At 37.3% G+C, this 22961-nt stretch overlaps 1 protein-coding gene across 1 annotated transcript in view; it reads right to left on the reverse strand.

Annotated features, from left to right (window-relative positions):
* The window catches only part of ulk4 (unc-51 like kinase 4), a 174446-nt gene that overhangs the window by 143341 nt on the left and 8144 nt on the right, over nt 1-22961 (reverse strand). Inside the window, exons 10-19 of the mRNA XM_065270152.2 lie at nt 22790-22887; nt 22049-22118; nt 21781-21847; nt 21171-21278; nt 20990-21050; nt 19640-19833; nt 19042-19088; nt 17273-17351; nt 10902-11009; nt 5228-5311 (exon numbers count right to left, since the gene is read on the reverse strand). Coding sequence (XP_065126224.1) covers nt 5228-5311; nt 10902-11009; nt 17273-17351; nt 19042-19088; nt 19640-19833; nt 20990-21050; nt 21171-21278; nt 21781-21847; nt 22049-22118; nt 22790-22887 — 916 coding nt within the window. The remainder of the gene's footprint in view (nt 1-5227; nt 5312-10901; nt 11010-17272; nt 17352-19041; nt 19089-19639; nt 19834-20989; nt 21051-21170; nt 21279-21780; nt 21848-22048; nt 22119-22789; nt 22888-22961) is intronic.

The following is a 22961-nucleotide window of genomic DNA, read 5'->3' on the forward strand; positions in this document are numbered from 1 at the left end:
CTACATCAGCCTCCAAACACCACACGCGAGCACGCATACAGATTTAATACTGTACTCGTACAACTGATGCTAACGTTGTAAAATCAGCTGAATTAAATTAGCTGTCGTTCCTTTCATCGTCTCTCCGAAACCTGTGGCGTTACGCTCGCAGGGTGTCATTAGCATGTCGTGGGAGCGGCAGCATCGGGAAGTCGCAGCAGCATCTGGCCGTTGCCTCTGCTTGAATCATGTAGCTGTCAGTCTAGACCTGCTTTAAAAAGAGTGATCAACTGTACAGGCTGATGGCAGTGCTGCTGGGAAGAAAGAGAGAGAAAGAGAGAGAGAGAGGGAGAGAGAGATGCTGGAGGAGAAGCTCTCTATTTGATTAGTGAGCTTATTACTGCAAGGAACTCTTGCTTATCAGCCGTGTATCCTACAATAGAGGTATACTTTTCTTACTTTAGTTTTGCTCGGTTTCTTTATTTATACTTATTGATTAGCAGTGCATGTAAAGTTTTAGCGCGTCCCTGTGCAGAATAACGGATAGCACAGCATACTTCTATACATCAGACATGCCATACACACATGGACAAAAACATAGGGTGCAAAATTAACACTGAATAAACAATAAAATGAGAGTAAAATCTACTGGCATTATAGGGAGGTTAAAAATGTCAACTGTAAATATATTTTCATTATTCATTGTATAAATATAAAAAGGGGGGTTGTAATTGCTACACTGTTAAGCCCGATTTATAGTCGTGCGCAGGCTATCCGTAACCTGTGCGTAGCTCTGCGTAGCCTGACGTGCACCTCGCAAAAATTTTAACAGCGCGTCAGTTCTACGCGGACCGCAAGCGCTGTGATTGGTCCACCAGAACCCCTCCCATCAGGTAAAAAACTGCGTCATATGTATTTCCGTTTGCGACGGTGAAAACAAAGATGAGCCAAGTTGAGGAGTGATTTAACTCAAACTGCAACAAAAGTCGCTGTTTATTTACTTCCATCATTGCTGGTCTTCTCAAATCATACACAACAAGTTGCTGTTTCTTCTTCATTTGTGGGTTAACTTGCCAAGCTTCTTCTTCTCTGACGGTCGCGCTGCTACTGTGGTTACACGCGTGGATACTGCCCACCAGCGGTTTGCGCGTTTGTTTGTATGTCGACGGGGAGGACGATGCAAAAGTATAAATGAAAACCGACACAGAACCTACGCCGTCGCGGCTACGCCATGGGACCTACGCACAACTATAACGGGCCCTTTACCGTGCGTGAAAGCCGCAGGTGAAATTCTAGTCATCGAGACATTCACGCGGAAATTCGTGTCATGGGAGGGGCTTCTGCAACTCCGCTCGCTTCCTGTAATCACGTCACTACTAGAGCTAGCTCCTGGCACGTTTTTCCGCCAAAGTTCAAATTTTTCAACTTGCGCGTTTCCCGTGGCAACGCTCAATTCGCACCATTCGCGTGAACTAGACACGCAAATGAGGTGGAATCGCATCTACCGCGCTAAACATCACATTGACTTAATATTGAAATAACTCATGCTTGACGACTCTGCCTCAGCTGATCTGAACACAGCATTAGAAAAAATTGTCAAAATATTGTATGTATCCTAGATGTCACTGGGGCAATACCCTTTATATAGATCCTAATATGTACCATTAGTTACAGATATGAGTTTGGTACCAATATGTATCTATCGCAGTGTTGTGGAAAGTTACTTTTAAAAGTAATGCATTACAATATTAAGTTACTCCCAAAAAAGGTGACTAATTGCGTTAGTTAGTTACTTTTTATAGAAAGTAATGCTTACATTACTTTTTAGTTACATTTGCGTTACTTTTTCTTGGCTGATGCTTGGTCTCTTTCAGACCTTGCAGGTGTTTTTTATGACTGAAAAGTTCTGCATTCAGAAATTGCATATTTCATCATAAAAATGTCGAGCTCTGGCCTGCCATCTCAGTTTCTGACTCAAACTGTTCCCACACAGGGGTGTATGCATAGAGTATAATGTAACTACGTTCAGTTTAATTCAGTACGTAATTTTTTAATCTAATTAATTAAACTAAAAAAGTAACTTGCATTTCTTTTTTTAAAAAGTAACTCAAATATTAATGTGTACATTTTAAAAGTAATCTGATACTTTACTCGTTACTTCAGAAAAGTAATATTATTACATAATGCACGTTACTTGTAATGCATTACCCTCAACACTGATCTATCGTGGTACTAATAAGCACTCTTTGGGTACTAACTTGTACTACAGTAAGTGTTGCAAATGTGTCCTTTCTAAAAGGGGACAGCAGCCCCAGTGACAGCAGGGGTATACATTTTGTCTTTTTTACCGACTGTATATATTTCCACCATCCACCCTGGAAACTACACCTGTGGCCAGTTGGCTGACTTTTTCAGGACTTGCAAAATAATCAAACAAATAATCAAATGCAATAAATGCCCTTCATGATTTCAAAAACAACTTTTATCGCATTCCAAAATACTATAAAACATAAATCTAGAAAGCCATTTTATACTTATTGGCGACATGATGTTAAGCACCAAGAATGCACAAAAATGAACTTACACCCGGGACACACCTGCATGGCAGGATGTTGTGGAGCAGATCTGGGAACAGTGCTGGTGGGATGTGCTCATGTACAGTAAACATACTTTTGAACACTGATATTAAATCTGATCCACACTGCATTTAAGTCTAGCATTTAACACAAAGAATTATGGTTCAAGGTATACTTCACACCAAAGTAAAAATTCTGTCATAATTTACTCACACTCAAGTTGTTACAAACACATAATAATTCAAATTCTTTGTTCTGCTGAACACAAAGAAAAATACTTTAAGCAATGTTTGTAACCAAACCGTTTTGGGGCACCATTGACTTCTATAACATTTTAGGAATTACCCCTGGCTCCTGCTTCATTATTGAATGCACTGTAAAAATTATTAATGTAGAAAATGATTATGTGTAGTAAATTGAATTCTATTTTTTAAAACATCTATTCTTGGTTTTTAACCAAAATTTTAGTAAAAAATAACACAAAAAATTTAAATTCAACTTAATTGTATCATGTTAATTCTACTTAAATTTGTTAGAAGGAAATTAACTTAATACTTTTGTGTTGAAGCTACTTGAATTATTTAAGTAAATATATCTAACTAGGCAGTGGACTTGCTTTGCATGGGACTGCATTTGGAGAGTCAAATTTGAAATTAAACGCTTTTTATGTGTTTTTAACTAAAAAGAAAGACTTATTAGTGTTTTTAATGTTAAATTATCTTTGAGATTTAGAAGAGTTTCTGTTTCTTCTTTGAGTTTTGTGGTTACCATCATTCAAAAGTGCTCTTGTATAAACAAAGGGGGCCAAAATGAAAATCATGATGTGTACTAATGCCAATACTGAGACCAGTGTCTTCCCAGTTGCTCAAAGAGGTGTATCCTACTTAAGTATTTTAGTTACATTTTCCAAGCATCTGTGCTTTATCAGAGTGTTTGTCTTGGGAAAAAAGTTACTTTACTAAAAAATTTTCACTACATTCTAAAGCATAGAGTCATACTGTGTATTCCTTTTATATTGCATATTAAAATTGATTTAATACCTAATTACATACTTTCTTGAGTAAAAGTACGAAACTACGTTTTACTTAAGTAAAACTACAAAAATTTACTAGATGTTTAATGTACTTAAATATTAAATATAAACCAAAAAACTTGAAATTCTGAAATGTAGTGGAGTAAAAATTATGATATTATGCTTTGGAACGTAAGAAAGAAAACACTTATAAAATACGAATACTTGAAAATGTACTTTTATGTAGAAAGTAAAAATACTTAAGTAGTATACACCTCTGCTTGCTCGACATAATGTGGTATATAATAATAAATATGTAAAGAAAACAAGACATTTTACGTGATTAAATCAGGAAGATTCCAATAAAGAAGTAACCCTTTAAAAACAAGATTTTTAAGTAAACATCACATGTTTATACAGTGTAATTTAAAAAAGTTTATTTAGTAAACTTAAGTAAATTCTACTTATTTTTGAAATTTACTTAAAAAATTACTTAACATATTTAAAAGTCAGAAATAACAGCCGACACTTGCACGTCTTATATTGTAACAAGCAACTAGCATGTGAACTAATAACCAAATTCAAAACCGAGCACACATAGTTTTAGCTGTGTTTTGGTATAACGACTACATTTCTGATGGATAAAATCAAGTCCCACCCTACATCCGCGTTTCTTATAAATACAGCTGATGCAGCTTCCTGTTGACCTGAAGTCATTAACCTCACAGACTTTGGCAACTTCAGCAGTATTGTTTCCGGGCTGTCACAAAACAAGCCTATTAGATCTACCCCATCCCTTCAATCTCTGCCCTGCAGCACTGGTTCTCAAATGCAGCAGGTGGGAGAACGGGTGGCATAGGGATTTAATGAAGCCAGTGTGTCCCATCACCACCGGCACCGGCATAACATGCCAACTGAGGCTCTCTGAGGAACTGCATCAATAACACACAACACACTGTTTTAAAGATAGTAAACAGTTGCTGATCATTAAAGGCCATCATTGCGAATTTGAAACTTCAACCAGCTGAGAATATAAATTTAAGTGCCGGCAAAAAAGTGATGAGACAAAAACTCAAATGCTGCATAAGCAGGATAAAGCAGAAGGCTAAAATTGGGCACCATACACTAGAGGGCACAACTTTACGCCGATTTTTGGCAGCTGACCAGCCAGAAATGATCAGCTAAGGAACCTTATTCTCGCACAATACTGCAGATGAGCAATACGGGCCGTGGCTCCGCTCTAAATTGCCTTCTTAATGGTTGATCTTCCCCTGCTAATAAAGGAATAATGAGGGAATCTATGTGGTTCTCTGTCCCCTGTGGAAGTGAATGCTCAGCAAACACGAATGGTGTCTGTCGCCATGCAGATGGCTTCCAATCTTAAACAATGCAGGCCAGCGTGGTTAATTGCTACTGAGACAACCTGAGGTGCGGTTACGTGACTCTTTCTGCTGCAGGTGAATGAACGTGTTTGCGTGAAAGCACTGATTGACAAGTGAGCGCGTTAAGCGCCCTTGACTCGCGGCGGGCGGATTATGCCTATAAGGGCTGGGGGAGGTTTCATTATCAGAACGATCCCCCGCCCCCCATCCGCGCTTAGCCGCGTACACACGATACACGCGCTCACACACACTCTACGAGGACAGTGTAGCAGTCTTACCCCTTCCCGAAGGCACCTCATTAACACGGTGTAGGCGGCAGCAGGAACGACCCACAATCCTCCTGGGCGCTCTTTCTTCTCTTCCTGCAGGGGAAGGAAAGTACGAGTGAGTGTGTGCGAAGAAAGAGAAAGAGTAAACTATTACAGTGACTCATTGGGGGAACAATTAAAAGCAGTAAAATGCGGCGACCGTCATAATGAGGCTAAATAAATAAAGTCCCACATCGGTAAATAAAAGGACTCGGGCAGGTAAAGGAAACCGAGCACGAGTGATGAGGAACGATTGTGTCAATTAGATGGGAAAGCGGGGAATGAAGTGAAGCAACGTTCTCCTCTCATTTAACCTCTGAGGCTAACAGCTCAAGGTCTTCATACTGGTAAAGGCCTCGTTTCACTTTGTTTAAAACTAGCTGCAATAAACAGATATACTCTGTAATAGACAGAAAAAAAGTTATTTTAATTGATCGTTACATTTTGAGAGGTAGCACTTTTCGAGGCCTTGAAAAGTTAAAGAAGTACGTAAAACATTTATCAGTGTTATCAGCTCTGCACTGCCAGATTTTTTTTTTGTACCCTAGCTGTCACTGGGGCTAGATCCTTTCGTAAAGTACACTTTTGTCTCTAAAGGAGTTCATATTAGTACTTTAGAGGTGCATTTTGGCTCCAAAGAGAGCATATTATCACCTCAAAAATACATATTATTATATCAAATGTAAATATTTGTACCAAATGTATACATATCTGTATCTAATGGTACATATTATGACCTTTATAAAGGGTAGTGCCTTAGTAACAATTGGGGTATATTTATTTCTAACAGTATACAGTTTAAGGGAGTAAACACAAACTTATTTTTCTTTTAATTACTAAAATTACACTAAAAGACAAAAAACTACAACATAATAAAATTTTGTCTCAAATAGCCTATAAAATTTAATAAACAATGTTTTGTGTATAAACCTATGGGTGATTCTCGCCAAATTAGACTTATGAGGTGTCATGAAACAATTTGATATAAAACGTAAATGCAAAGTAAGAGTATCAAAATAAGAAGCATACAGTTACAAACATCTCTTCATTTTTCAAGTGACATCATACAAACCAATTTTGTTGATTTTCCACATTTAAGGATAAAATTTTCATTATCACAATGTGTCCATGACTGGATTTGGGTTCTTTGACATGAAAATATTTATAATTAAAAAATCAAAAAAATTTAAAGCTTCAGTGCATGTTATACTATAAACATTTACAGTAAACAAACATGTGGTATTTGGTGATCATTGGTAAATGTAGAGACAATAATAAGGAATATAAATGTGTCCAAGACCAATTTTCTCATCCTCCGCAAGGAACTAACATTTTCAAAAAAAAAATTGTTGGAAGGGACATAATTGACTGTGACACTCAAGCAGGTAAGCAGTTCTTATTTGTTCTCTCCAGATAAAAGTTGTAATTTTGTTTGTAAGTACCTTGACAACTTTTTAATTCTCATTACCGAAACATGAGTTTGTAAATGCATATATTATTTAATCTAATATCATGTTGCGGTAATGATAATTGTGTGTGCTAACCGGGAGAAATAGTGGACAAACATTACGCTGTACCAGATAACTTTTTTCAAAGCTATTTTAAATGTATTGTCATGGGATAGAAGCAGAAAAAGTGACAAATCCCATGCAAACTTTAGCAAATTTCCAAAGTAGCTGCAAGATGACTTGCATTGCATTGATATCTTTTATACTCGCTGTAGTATTGTTGTCGCTGCCACCATGCCGTGGAGATGTTGTGCTTTGGGAACTGCAAAAAAATGATTTTCTTACTTAGTATTTTTGTCTTGTTTTCAGTACAAATATCTAAAAATATGCAAGATGCATTTTCTTGATGAGCAAAATGACCTAAGAAAATACTAAGTAAGAGAGTCATTTTTTGGCAATGTGCGTAAAATACCCATAACGCGCTTGAGGTATTCGGGCCATTTAGAAAGCACTGAATGGTTTGCCAATCAGAGCACACCACGCTTTTCAGAACAATGAGCTTTGTAAAAATTGGAGCATTGAGGAGCCACAATAATGTACTGTAGGGTATGTGGAAAATATGTGTTTTTTAACCTTAAATTGAATTACACTGGAATAATACACAAAATAATGGGTCTCATTCACTAAGCATGCGTGCGCACAAATTTGTTTAAAATTATAAAATGTGGGTATGGACGTTTTAACTAACAAATCATGATTCAACAAAAACTTTCATACTAAAATTTATTTTAAATGTTTGCAAAAACGTAAAAACAACTTACACCACAAGTAGGCAATAATCATAAACAAGGAAAAATATTTAACACAGATATATATATATATTATAGGGTTCTTTTCATGATTATTGCGTACGTGTGGTCTAAGTTGTTCTTACGCTTTTGCAAACATTTCGAATTTTAGTATGAAAGCTTTTGTTGATTCATGATTTGTTAGTTAAAACGTCTAAACGCATATTTCACAAACAAATTTGTGCGTACGCATGCTTAGTGAATGAGACCCATTGTTCATTTTTTAGCAACATATATAAATAAATTATAATATAGTATATTTTTATGCTTTATTAACAATAAGTAAGGGATAATCCCACATTATTCCACTTATTACAAGGCTATTTACCTCATACGTAAAGTAAGCAACATTAAATATTGATTTGAAATATTTTATTTGCTCATGTTTAACAAACCAGACCTTCCGAGAGGAAAACACCTTTATTTTCGGATTTTAAGACGTTTAAATGTCACAACCACACTATTTGGTTTAATCATTCTTCATATATATTACCAAAAACATATTCATATTTAATTTTGGTTTATTATTAAACTGTACCTGTGAAGCCTATTAGTTTTGAGCGGCAAATGTCACGACTAGCCAATCAGATTCAAGCATTCCAAACGAGCCGTTGTAAAAAATATATTAACATATCATAAATAGGTAAAACACTAAATGCACACTTAAAATAACAAATGCTTGACCTTCTATTCAATGACAGACTGAAAAACCGATTCAAATACAGAAGGGTGTAAATGCATTTGTGGCTTATCTATTATCTCTCCTATTCATTCTATAAAGCTCTCATTTGCAGCTTTCCACCGGGACTGCTATTGACATTCATACTGTCACCACACCTATTCCTCACATTACTAAAACTGAGACATTGGATAAGACCAATCTAGACCACAGTGTCCCCAGCCCTCACATCTAATATGATCAATAAAAGCTACGCGTGCTGTTGTGCTGCATGACCCTGACAAACACCACGAAAGCGAGATACACATACATTACACAGCTCCAACAAAGCATGTTATCCGTTTCCTTACTTCTGTCAATAAGGCGATCAGATTAGGGTGACCTCAAGATGTCTTAAACGTAGTACACAGATACAAATCGTAATTGTGAAACGACTCTAAAACAGTCAGGCATCCTGAGAAGAATGGGTTTATCGCGCTGTTTGTGTGATGAGGTAATATGGTGTTGTGCCGAGCGCTTTATGGACTCACGAGGCTGCGCTTCATTACACCTTTACCCCTCATTCACAGGCAGCTGCAAATGTGTGATGTTGAAAATCCCTAAACGCACACTTTTATCAAAGCATTGTGTTATACAGTAGCTGACAAATACGCTGTTACCATGACTGACTGCACGAGTCGCACTGCCTGAGCATTATGGGTAGATGTAAGTTTGAAAAAACAACAGTATTGTAAATTATAAGTGGCGATCTCTACGGTATTAAAGCACTTTCAGAGGTTACGCATGACACACCGGTTCGCATGCATGGGTTTTAAGGTGGTCCTCATGTTGAGTTAATGAGGCCTGAGAGGTTGTGTGTAAGTCTCCTCATGAGGGAGGTTTTTAAATGTCATGGAATACTCGGAAGACAAATCTTGCCTGTGAGACACTTATGAGAAACAAATTGATTGTCTCATTTTAATGATATCTAGTGGCTATAGTCTCTCTAGCAGTTCTGCATTACTGAAAAATTACTTCAATATTTAAGACCCCATTATTTGACTATGGACAGGGCTTAATCCCTAGTCCCAGACTAAATGCATGTAAATGCAAGGACTTTTGTTAGACAGGGTTCCCACACTTTAGTTAACTTCAAATTCATGGACCTTTCAAGGACTTTCCAAGTCCTATACCCTCAAATTCAAGGACTAAATGTGGGGACACATTTCAAGTGAGAGCAAGGTTACATCAAGTTACCTTTTAAGATACATTGTTACAGTTCCCTTTCAAGGGAACTTGCGCTGCGTCACTGCGATGACACTTTGCGGACGTCTCCAGGGGTAAGTGCGTCTGAATGTGTATATCAAATTCAACCAATGGTGAGGCTTAACGACAAAGACAGGGTGACGCGGGAGCCAGGAAGTATATCGCTATCTGAAATATTGCCTAAGAGAGCATTATAGGGACGCAGGAAGTATGGCAAGGGAGACGCAGCATCTTGCTCCCTTCTCAGGGAAGAACAGATACATACGTAACCCGAGACGTTTTCATTTGTCAAACACAACTATGCAAAAAAGCTAGGGGTGTAACGATTAACCGTGCAAATGCGCGTTTTCTCAATGAATGAATTTGAATGAATTACGGTGAAATCCCGGCACATCCGAAGGCCAGGGGGCGCTCTCATGCAGAAACTCCCTTTGTGCCACACAAGAAGTATCATTGCAAACACTATTCCAGGAAATGTCTACACAGGAATATTTATACGCTGTTCTTCAAATTGTTTCAGGTATTTTCATGATAATAAAGAATATTTTGAATGATTTTGCTTAACGAGTGTTGCTTTTTTAAATGCACATTATAAACGACTCCGACTCATAATGATTTTAGATTGATAAGGACTTCCTACTGACCAAATGCCGTAGTACACGCACAAGCTTTGCATAAAACAAAGAATCGCAGCCTTGCGATTCAGAATCGATTTCAGAGAGGCATTTTTAATGGGGACCGGGATTGAATCGTGATTGAATCGTTACATCCCTAAAAAAAGCATTTTGGTATGAATCAACATTTGCATACAGAAGATATAAGCATTTAGAGCAAATAGATTAGCACGTGTGCTTAAAAAGTCTAGAATGTTTATGATATTATCCTACACTACACAGGGAATAATATGGATTTTTTTTTCCAAAAAACGTCTTGCATTAAATAAATTCAAGCACTTTTAATGACCTGTATCTATGCATGTATATTTTCAGGGCCTTGAATTTTTCCCTCCAGATTCACAAACTTTCAAGGATTTCAAGGATCCGTGGGAACGCTGGTTAGAGATCAGATTCAGACAAATATCAGATTCAAACAAAACATACACAGAGTTTGAACCGTTTTAACTGAGTGAATGCTTCAGTGTTTTATGAGTTGTGTTAGAGCGCCACCTAGTGGATAAAATAGCGAAAATAGGGATTGCCGTAAAAACTCGTCATTGGCAGTGAAGCGTTTTCTATTAACTGACCAGATAACTCGTCAATGGGGGAGAAAGAGTTCAAACACATCCTGATAGATAGATAGTGTTACAAGCGCTTAGTTTTCAGTTGACAGCTTTACATGCAAAAAAACTCATGCAGGTGCTCAGTTACAAAATACAAAAACTCCCAGCTAAAACGTTAAAGGGCATTTTCAGCCATTTGTTATACCTGTGTGGCGATGACATAGAGCAGCTCCCCTAGTGGTGGAATCAAGCACTGCTTCAGTTTGCTGCTCCTGAAGTTCTCTCGTATCAGCTCTGTAAACATGGCCACCGCCTGAGGATCAAAACACACACACGTTAAACATCTATAGTTAAAAATCTGCATTATGCAATGGCCTGACGAGTGCACAGGGTTTCCCGCAGCACTTTGCAGTTCGGGCGGCCCACCTAAGCTGGGAAACACTACCACCTTAACTAGGTTGTCCAAAAAAATAATAATTTCGCAGCACAAAAGGCCATCAAGTGCATCTCGGAGAATAGCGGGGGCACGCTTCACACCGCGAGCAGGCACGTGTGCCACTCGGCCGAAATGTTCTACAACATCTGCTTCAGTTTGTGTTTATTAACCCTTTAGTTTCACTTCATGACGCAGCTATTTTCGTTTGAGGTATCTGTTAAAAACATTTAATTCATTAATAATCTAGTATGTGTTCATTTTCTGTCATAGTTTATTCAAAAATAAGTTTTATTTGAGTGTTTTTAATAAAACTATTTTCATGATGCGTACGCCCCGGCACCACCCACCGCCCAACCCTACCACCTTAACTAACAAATTTTCTGCGGGAAACCCTGGTGCAATATTAATTTCTATGAAAATCAAGCAGACCCTGAGCACTTCTGAGTCAACGCTGTTGACTTAAAGCGAACCGCAGTCAGACCTCAAATATCTCTCAGAAAACATTCAAGAGATTCTTAAGTAGATTCCCAAAAGTTTCTTCGCACTTCATGGCAAGGACAAACACACACACACACATACACACATACAGAGCTCTGGTCTTTTCCATTAGCATTTTATCATCTTTTCTGAGTGCTCAGATGACAGTATATATGCATCTCTCTCTGCAGTCGCTCTCTCAGTAGGGTGCTATGCAAATGGGCCCTCTGTAGCACTGTGGCCCCGTGACTGTTAAAGTCTCATAAGTGATGACTTCGTAGGGAACAGATGTTGGCGGCTATGTTTGATGACTCTTGGCAGTGAGAGACACGCAGCGATGATTCCCGTTACACCGGAAGAAACAAACAAGGCTAAGCTGTTTTATTCAGCTGTACACATGCAAATAATGTATCATTACGATCAACACACACACACACACGCACGCACACACACACGTATCCTGCTTTCAGAAAACATCATTATCACTGACACACACTGATACCCTGCAGTGGTGGGTATTAGAGGGTTTAAGATGCCACGCTGGAGAAGACCTGCAGGATTTTCACATGCTCGATCCACTGACCTAAAATCAGGTTTGGGTTTAAATTGAGAATCTGATCCTGGTAGAGGCTTTTTGGCTCCTTCATAAATCTTGATATTAACCCTAATTATTATTGCGCTGTGCATCCTGTTTGCGTGCTATCCTTAATACAAACAAAGGTAATCCAATCCCCCATCTCTGTTTTGGTTAAATATTTAATCTCTTCCTTTTAATCATGATTTGACTTTAATAGGGTCTTATGTTTAAAGCACAGCTGTCTGTGTTTATATATCTGCACTTCATTAGCTCTGATCAGCCAGATACAGACATGCATGTGGGTGTTACATGCATGATAGGCTGTGCATATTAATTAATACACTTCATTAAAATGAAATGTTTGCATCCATGTAAGAAAAAAATATTTTGTTGGTCATATCCATCCATATACAACGTATAAAGTCATCATTTCGCTTTGTACACAAATACAAATTTGTATAATAGTGTAATAAAGTGAAGGGGAAGCTGCAATTGACTTATTGTGACATATTTCGAAATATCACACAAGGAAAATAGTGGGCGTGGCTTATGTTTTCCACAAATTGAAAACTAGCAAACTTTTTCTATAGCATGTACAGAAAATGTCAATTCCTTTGTAACTGCTTGTTTTGATGGCTATTAAATTGAAAAAGAAACCCTCATAATACTAAATGTTAAAAACAACCAGCTATTTATTCATTTAGATTTCCATTAATAATGTAGGGGAAGAGGCACAAAGGAAAGGTGCATAGGGGGTTAGCAAGGGAAATGATCTCAGATCTGATCAGCCGAATCAATATTATTCATCAAGTCGGTGAGACAAACACTGTCAAACAGTTTCTCAGACATCCAGCGGGCGAGCCAGGCAGAAACAGAGTGCCCTTGATACTCTCTCACTGGTTTCCAATCACACTGATACTCTCGTGTGCCACTTAAAATTCAACTCTGAAAAATTCCCTCCCTCCGGCACAGATGGCGATGCCTTTATGCGCTGACAGAATCTGGATTTTTAATACGTTTCTCTATGAAATATATATGGACGAAGTAACTTTAAAATGACTGAAATAAATAAAGTAGTAAAAATGAAACTGGTTCATCCCTGTGGTGCCACTTTTGGACGACTGCACTGTAATTCTTAGTGGAGTGTAAATGGGATTGGTCAGGAGAGATACGGTCGGGCTCTTGTGAGGTTAACTGTGAATTTAGGCTAGGGGCGCGGGGGATTGTTGGAGCCAAGGACAATGATTAATTTACCACTTCATTAGACTACTGTTCAAGACAGACAGACACCGAGGGTCTCGGAGCGGATTAGACAGCTGTAAGAACGACAGGGAGATGGAGAGAGAGCGAGAGAAAAAAACTTTTCTGCTCTACCTGTAATTCTGTAATTTCCTGCCTTCTGCATCAAGTCCCTGTGCGATGTCTATTTATAGAAGCTTTTATCGTTGCCATGACGACGAATTAGCTCAAGTATCTTTAAGATGTTGGATGGTGAAAATATAGGGCTATAGGGATACTCTTATTACAACCCTTAACGCCTATATAATTTTCATTTTAGTACAAACCGTACTTAGTGCATAATGTACTAAATTTTATGTTGTTCCAAAGCCGCATGCTGTTTTAATGCAAACAAGAAATGTAAAAACGCATGTATATTTTCCTTGTTTAAAATATAAAACTTGACTGATATTGTGAGAGTTGTGATTTATGGATGTGACAAAAAGAAACAAATAATATCCAACCAATGGAAAAGGGACGGCTCTTCAAAAGTTGAAGATTATAGTATTTTATTTAAATTTGCATGTGCGCATTAATGAGGAAGAAACATGGACGTGACATTTCTACATTATGGATGTGACAATTCTGAAAGCTGCACTTACCCAGCTATGGAAAATAACAAGGACAATTTTTTAAATAACTATGTCTAAACTTAAACAGAGACGTCATACTGGTATTTAAATCACCACATATTGACATCTGAGATATTAGTATGATTAAAAACTTTTGGTAAAATTTATTTTTTGACATTTGCATGGAATTGCTCAGCATCATTTTGCCACAAATTAAACTAATCGGGATTACAATTATGGGTGAAACAATTACATAATTACCAAAATTCTTAAAGGGACACTTCACCCATTTGCATTAAGCTTTGTATAGTTAGAACCCCAGTCATGTTTTTGAATGGTCGTGCATCATTCCCTCTGTTTCCCATGAGCAGGAGAAATATGGATTTCAATGTTGCACTTCCTTCTTTCAATGATGTAAAAATCATCATTTTGCACCATTGAAAAAAGGAAGTCCAATATCTTTGTTGAGGGAGTGAGACTACAAACACTCATTTTCTCAAGTCAAATAGGCACCAAATTCTAAATTGATGTTACATTTCGACTACAAATATGATCCACTTTTAATAAACATTAATGTGAAATGCTCCTTTAAGTCTTTCCCCGCCATTGACGAGTTATCTCGACCAATTAAGAGAAAACATTTCTCTGCCAATGACTCTTTCCTGACGAGTTTTTATGGTCATCTGTAATTCCGTTATTATACACTAGATGGCCCTCTTAACCAATTTATAAAAAAACTGAAGCAAAAACTAATTTAACATCCTTTTAAACACCGTGTATGTTTTAATCATCGTTCTGAATCTGATCTCTAACAAAATTCCTTTACAAAAATGCAATTATTTCATCTTTTGGTAATTTGGATAAGCCTACCCATATTTAACAGGTTATAAAAAAGAACAAATGAAGATAGGATGAAACTTTTTTCCGTTTTGTTTGTTGTTTATTTGAAAGCAGAGGGTCTGGTCTTTTATTTTATTTATTTGTATGTTTATATATTTATAGAAGAAAATTTTTCGTGACATTTTGTGAAACTTTTGTGAAAAATCACAAAAAAATGCTAATGCGGGACATTTTTTTTTAATAAGGCTGGTGGGTAACATTTTTAAAAAAGCTATCCATTTGTGCCAATTTCTGTTCATTTCAGCAGTAGTGAATCTGGTGAATCTGAGATTTTAAAATTGAGAAGCAAGGGCGTCGGAACCATTATATGTACCATTATAGGACCCACCCACTTTTAAGACCAATGATAATGGACACACCCACTTTTTCTCTAATTTAGCACTTTTTTTTTGTTCACGTATCAAAGCCCTGTTAGTCAAAATCCAGGGATCCCAACCTTTGCTCTTTTACACCGCGGACACGTTTCAGCTTTTTAAAAAAATTTACGGAGGGTGTTGTCGCTGAGTTGCTGTTCGAACAAATTGCTGAAAAACCTCCTTTGCGAAATGTATAACGTTTTAAACGGAAGTAAAGGTCAAACAACCATGCATTAGGAAAATTAATAACTGCATTATTTATAGTATATTTTCTATAGACGTGTAAAACCATATTATGGCGGATTGTTTTACTTTCACTGTTTCACGAGTTTAGTCTTAATAATTAACGGTAAACGAACTTAGCTTGCTGTTCTTAAAGACAGCTCGAACCTTAGGTCGGACTCGAGCCACAAGTTCAAGAAACAGAAGAAAAAAAGGAGGAGATGAGGAGGAGAGATGCCAGAAGAACTGCGGCTGTATACGGGGAGGCACGGAGACTCCGGTTTACCATGCATTTAATGATAATTGACACAGCACTAAATGTGGTTCCTTTCAAACCTAAGTTAAAAGTGTAGGCTACTCGTTCAAATATTATTACTGCAGTAAAATAGTTTATTTTGATTATGGTGCCACGATCGCTGGATAATTTTTAAGTTTTTTTTTTTTTACAGAAGCCTGCAATTACGTTTCATTTGCGATATCACAGAGTTGAACGTCTTCACGTATTGACATTATTTGCGAGGTACATTTGCAAATTATTCATATAGTAATCGCAAATACAATATTAAGGTGAATAATCTGCAATTATGATTTGTCACAATCGTGCAGCCCTATGCTGACACACTATTTTTCAATCAGGATGCAGACTTACCCGGAGATAAAAATCTGTAAATGACTTGAATTTCTGCCCCACTAGCCTAAGACTTGGCATATGTGCTTTGTTTTTTATAGTTTGAGAATTACTATGAAAAATAAGAAGTCTAAATAACAGTGTATGAGTTTGAAATGACACGACTGATGAGTAAATGATGAGTGATGAGTTTAAATTTCTGTGTGATTTGTACATTAAATTAAATGTCTATCCAAAACAACGTCTGATGCGGTACAGTTCAAGATATACAGTACATTATATCAATATTTGTGTCCCCATAGATTGAACCCATGACCTTTTGACTCTACCACAGTTCAATAATGACTTAAAACAAAAAACCTGTCAATATAACTTAATAACAATTTTTAGACTCCTTTATATTACAAATCTCTAAATGAACAAAACCAGGGTCAAGGCCATCTAGTGTGCAGGGGAACTGGAAGAAAGCAGTTTTGCTCTTCTCTCGGCAATGAAAGCGAAGCAGAGAGAGAAATCGCCATGACAGGAACGACGGCTCAGACACAGATCCCCTGTAGAGCACCGGGGAGAGAGACGGTCACCCCGAGCTTTCTTCAATACTGACCCACTGTGACCAGAACAGTGAGAAACCATGAAGGATTTTCTTGAGGAGCTACAGCGCATGAATCTGTATTGTGAAAACGCTCGTAGAGAACCAATGTTTCGGCCTCGCTAGGTTACGACGATCGGCCATTTTGTGCCGCTGTCCGTAAGCAGCACGGGTAGAGCTGCGAAATCCTCCATTAACAAAGAGGTGAGGAAGTTAGTGGGGAAGTACAGCAGAACAGAAAATTAATCTTAAGAGTGGAAATATTTATGTGAATGCACAACACATATCACTATTTTTGACTGCCTATAATTAAAAGACAATAATAGACAAAAGCTTGATTGGCTTTTTTAAAATCAATTTTATGTGCCATTTATTGGAAGCTGAAAAATGATTTTTGTTTGGCACGGAGTTTCTCCCTAGACAAGGGGGTAAGAATAAGCAAACACAGTAAAGCTACAGTGACACCTGCTGGTCACAAGACACGTTTCATAAATCATTTTTAAGCATGGCCGTCTTGGATGGTTACACAATGTGCACTTACCTCTGTGATAGGAACGTCCTCTCTCAGTTCTGTGCAATGGGAGGCCAGCAACCCAATAGCCCTCATCACTTTGCTCTTTCTACACACAAACACAAAAAGTAAAAAAACAAAACTAAATCAACAGAAGTGTTTTTACACCGCAGTTATTTCCAGTCCTTGATTCTGATTCTGATTTACCATAAAGCACAGCTATGATGGCTGCACCCAACGATTCTTTGCATCAGTGTGCAGCAGCCTTACAACGTTCACATTTGTAAAACATTCGGTTGCTGTCACTCAGGGACTACTTTTTCAGCGTAAAATATATTGAAATAATAATAAATATATAATAATTGTATACTTTACTTATTACACAACTCTCTGGAATACTTGATTCTGATTGGTCAGTGCAGTGGCAGCATTCCGAGGTAAAATATTCACTGATAACAACCATCTGGAATTTATTTCACAGCCTTTTCTGGTTACTGCGAGTCAGTTGCAGATGCTGTTTAATACTTCCATAAAAATATAAATATATATAAAAATATGTATAATTGTTAACATCCATGAGATTTTATTAATAAATGATTCATCCAAGTTCGTCTTGTTTGAACTTCGTGTCTTGACTTAAAGCCACTGGGAAATGTTTTTGTCGTAATGTAAAGTTTGCATTGTTAAATATAAGCTAAACAAATATTTAAATTCAATATAATTACTCATGTGACAAGCAGCTATGTAATAAGAGGAATAATGTATATGCAAGCCTGGCTGTACATTATCCTTTACTTATCAGTACTTTACTTGTCCAAATACTTTCACTGCATCTTAACGTTTTGTATGGTATCAACCAAAATCTGTGTATTTTAGAAGCACTAACATAATTTTAAAGATATTTAACAGTTAGAAGAACTGCCAGTAAATTGTTCTAAAATGAAGAAAAAAAATCTGTAAAAAAATGAGGGAATGAAGCTCTCAGTCACCATTAACTAAATCGACTTTGGACATAATGTGTGTTGGCAGTGCATGAACACAACAACCCTACAATGAAAAAAATATTCTCATTAGGCCTGTTGTTTTTACTTCTCTTGTTAATGTGATGTCACACTGATAAGCCCCCGCCCACTGCCACTGACTGACAGTCCTGCATTACCATAGTTTCCGGCCTCAGCTAGCTGTACGCAGTCCCCCATATCTGTTTTTTAAAGGGATTAGATCTATTTTACCTAAAAGCGCATGATGTCTTTTTTGGTAAGATAGTGAGGAGTGGTAGCTTATTTGCATTTAAAGGTACTGAGACACCAAGACAGCCTGTTTTTGCTCCCACCTAAACAGGGGCATTTAAGGGGCATGCTATAATAAATGACCTCTGAGGTATTTTGAGAAGAGACTTCACAGACAAATTCTGGGCTATATCATCTTATAAAAATGGAAATAATAGGTGCCCTTTAAATAAACAGCAGAGTATGTAAGACTGGTATTCAATGTCATTGAGTGCTAAAGGTGTCCTATCGGTTGCTTGGTGACTGTAGTGTGGAGACAGTGTCGGTATGCCGGTGAGAGGCCAGTGAGACACATGCCTGTCATTCCTTCCATTTACAGCCACAGGGATAAAGAGGAAGGGACTACCAATACATCTCTCAGACTGGCACCAGTAATGAAATCTGACAATACTGCTAGTCTGTCTGTCAGGACAAATTAATTATTTGGTGCTTGTGAAGCAATCAAACTGTAGATTACGCAAAAATAAAAGCAGATTTACAATAATTAAATATTAAAAAAGTAACACCTACATATCCCAGTTAGGAGCATGTCGCATCTGTTGAACCAGCACAGGAAACTGTATCAGAGGGGGGGGAGAGAGAGAGAGAGATATTATTAATCTTATACAGTATATTACATAATTATATATATATATTTGTTATAAGACAAAAACAGCAAGTGAGTTTACTGTACAGCCATAAGCAGATTAAACCGACAATTGTGGTGGGACCCCTGGTGGCCAAAGAGGAAATAAACTGCACTTGTGTATAACTGATTTAAAGTTCAAGTATAACACGGTAAAATCTAACATTTTGGCCAGACAAAATCAATTCTTATGATCACAGTCTCCACTGATGAAAGCACAGGAAGAGGAAGCTCATTTGCAGACAGGCGTTCGTTGAGACGCCCATTCTTTAGCTTACAGACTATTGTTTTACTTCCCACATTCCTGAACCGAACCAACCCACTCCCAATCATCTACACCCTTCATAATACCAGGAAAAGAAAGGAACTAATGCATACATTTATCAAAGTACAAAATGTGACCCTAGACCTGCTGTAATTCATTCTTCATGATTTTTAGCATACGTTTTTGCAAAGAATTCAAAAAGATCTCATGTTTCTCACCAGCTGAGAGTGTATGAGGCGTGTAGCTGTCTCTCTGTGGTTACAGACGGTGCACAGGTAACAGAGCAGATTAAGTTTAGTGCGTGATGCTGTGGCGCTGGCTGATCCAGCCCGGTCCACTGACTCCAGAACAGCACACACCTGCTGCAAGAACTGACACCAGTCCTCTGAGCTCAGACAGGACAAACGTTCAGCTGAGGACAGATAGAAAATTTTACCTCAGTTTCATGTGTGATTTGTAGTTTTTTGTGTAGAGTTTCTTTTTTTATCATCTTAAAAACCAGGTGTCAAATATAAAAAATAAGCATGAATAAACCGAATTTACTCAAATATCTTTAACTGACAAAAATATAAGGAAAAATGTTTTATTTCTGTGCCAGGGAGGTAATACTGGTTTTTAGGCAAGATTTCTAGTCCCCAATCTCATTTCAATGGTTAAGTCAAGTTTATACTTTTTAAAGAGAGGGACCTATGCATAGTTTACTTAAAGAGACACTCCACTTTTTTGAAAAATATGCTAATTTCCCAACTACCCTAAAGTTAAACATTTGATCTTTACCGTTTTGGAATCCATTCAGCTGATCTCCGGGTCTGGCGCTAGCACTTTTAGCATAGCTTAGCATAATCCATTGAATCTGATTAGACCATTAGCATCGCGCCCAAAAAATAACCAAAGTGTGTCGATATTTTTCCTATTTAAAACTTGAAATGTGTGCTAAGGACGACGGAAAATTTAAAGTTGTGATTTTCTTGGCATATATGGCTAGGAACTATACTCTCATTCTGGCGTAATAATCAGGGACTTTGCTGCCATAACATGAAAGATACTACAGGGACTATTTTCGGCTGCTGTGTAATGTCATTGCGCCTCCTGCAGCCATGTTACGGCAGCAAAGTACTTGATTATTACGCCAGAATGAGAGCATAGTTCCTAGCCATATCTGCCTAGAAAATCGCAACTTTTAATTTTCCGTCGGTCTTAGCACACGATGTAACTACAGAAGAGTCAAGTTTTAAATAGGAAAAATATCGAAACTCTTTGGTTATTTTTTTGCGCGTTGCTAATGGTCTAATCAGATTCAATGGATTGTGCTAAGCTATGCTAAAAGTGATAGCACCAGACCCAGATATCTGCTGAATATATTCCAAATAAAATCAAATAATTAACTCTAGGGGAGCTGGAAAATGAATATATCTTCAAAAAAAAGTGGAGTGTCCCTTTAAAGCTTTCTCTGTATAGTAATAGAAGTTGAATTTAACATTGACAAAATGATAGCACCTCAAATTTTTAAAGGTACCACAGACTATTCCTCTAAATGCCATCAACTTTGAAAAACATTCAACATTTACCTGAGTGTGCGGGTAAACAAAGTGTTTTAGGGTCGAAGCGAACTGGAGCAGCCTTTAAAATCTAAGGACAGAAAATGATAACAAACCAACTTTAGTGCCTAAAAAGATTAAAAAGATCATACCGAAGTCAGGCAGTGTCTAGAGCCGGTAAATGTATGCAAATAACTAAAGGTCACTTTACCTTTGGGTTGTCCATGATAGGGGTCACTGTAAGATCACTGTCTGTGTATAAAAGAGCTTTAATGCAGGTGTTTAGGTCACTCTGCTCCTCTTCAAGGACACATGACTCCTACAGAGCACAGGAAAACACATCGCTCTCATATAATACTGTTTACATGTCACTACTATATACACATGTTATATCTGCTGAAACAAAAGTCAAATTCATCATTGTGAATCTAAGACACAGTAATATAATCTGATAGCGTGATTGTAATGTTGAAAATATCCAGTAGATGGTGCTGTGTTTCAACAAAAGAGATAATGACATCATTACCATTGATGAACCAGAGATCAGCTGTTTGACAAGTATAAGTGAGATGACTGCTCATAGTAAGACTTCTGCTTTAATTTTGATAAAAATCAAGATAAAAATCATTTTGGAGTGTGGACATGGATTTAAACTGCACTGCATACATAAGCCACAACAACTAAAATGCACGAATGCCATGCATATGTTATTGGAGCAGCATGAAAATGGTTTGAGTTTGCCTATTTTATTCTGACCAAAATGATCTGAAATCACAATTATGTTTTCCAAACTTTTCATAAAAGGACTTGAATGCACTCACTTGAGTTTCAGGCCCCCTGTCCTCCATCTGTCTAGCAGCTCTGCTTGTTCTTGGAGTTGGCCTGGAGCTTTTTGATCAAAGATGCAAAAAATAATAATAAGTGTATCAAATACTGAAATCTTGCCCACAACAAAACAATATACAAAATCTAGACAGCACTGACTCAATATAGAAAAAACATAAATATTAATAGCATCATTATATAAATGTCATTAAAGTTTATAGATGAATGTAAATCTGAGACATAAATCTGGATATGTGGAGGTACCTGAGGAGGAAAACAGCCTCTCTGGCATCCGTGTCCAGCGCAGACTTTGGTCTAAACTCAACCACATTATCTACAAACATATTTAAGTTATTACAAAATACAGCACTGACCAACTGCTCAATAGCAAAAAGTTATAAAAGCAGTGTGCTCCAAAAAAAAACTCAAAGAAAAAAGATATTAATTTGTTTAATAGGTGCTATGTTTGTAAACACCTTACACTTTCATAATGTACTTTTATCTATTTCACACACTGATTTTGTACTTAATATACTAAAAATTCATCTTTAGTACTCAAGATGTTCTTAGGATTATCTAAGTGTACTTATTTGTGCACTTTATTCAAGTGTACTTCTTTTTCACCTGGGACTGTCTGTCACACATTACATCTTTTTCCATAAATGAACTGCTCTGAAAAAACACCAGATTAAGGTTTAATTTGAAAGTCTTTCAGTTCATGTATGGTTACATAATCCCACTCTTCCTCTGATAATGCAACAGAGGTATTAACCGTGAGCAATCTAATCCCAACGTGCAGAGAGGAGCTTGTGCATGCGATTTAATACTGTGCGCATAAATCATATGTACAGTAATGCAAGACAACAGAACATGAGCTAGAGGAGATCAAACAACTGTCATGAGTACGTGCTAAAGGACCACACACACACGCACAGTTTATGTATTAAGTACACATGCTTTTTGCAGACACACAGGACGTGCTGAATCTCATGTCTGATGCATTACCTAAAGTGAAGGACTTGCTGAGGTTTAGGCTGCTTGGGTCAGCAGGTGCTGTCTGTGTTTCCTCCGCTGTCTGAGAGGCCACAAGGGGCAAACGTAGGCTAAAACACACATAAAGACACTTACTGTAGAAGAAACATTAGATATATTCATGTAAGGTCTTGTTAAACACAGA

The sequence above is a fragment of the Paramisgurnus dabryanus genome, chromosome 13 (genome assembly GCF_030506205.2).
Source record: "Paramisgurnus dabryanus chromosome 13, PD_genome_1.1, whole genome shotgun sequence".
NCBI lineage: Eukaryota > Metazoa > Chordata > Actinopteri > Cypriniformes > Cobitidae > Paramisgurnus > Paramisgurnus dabryanus.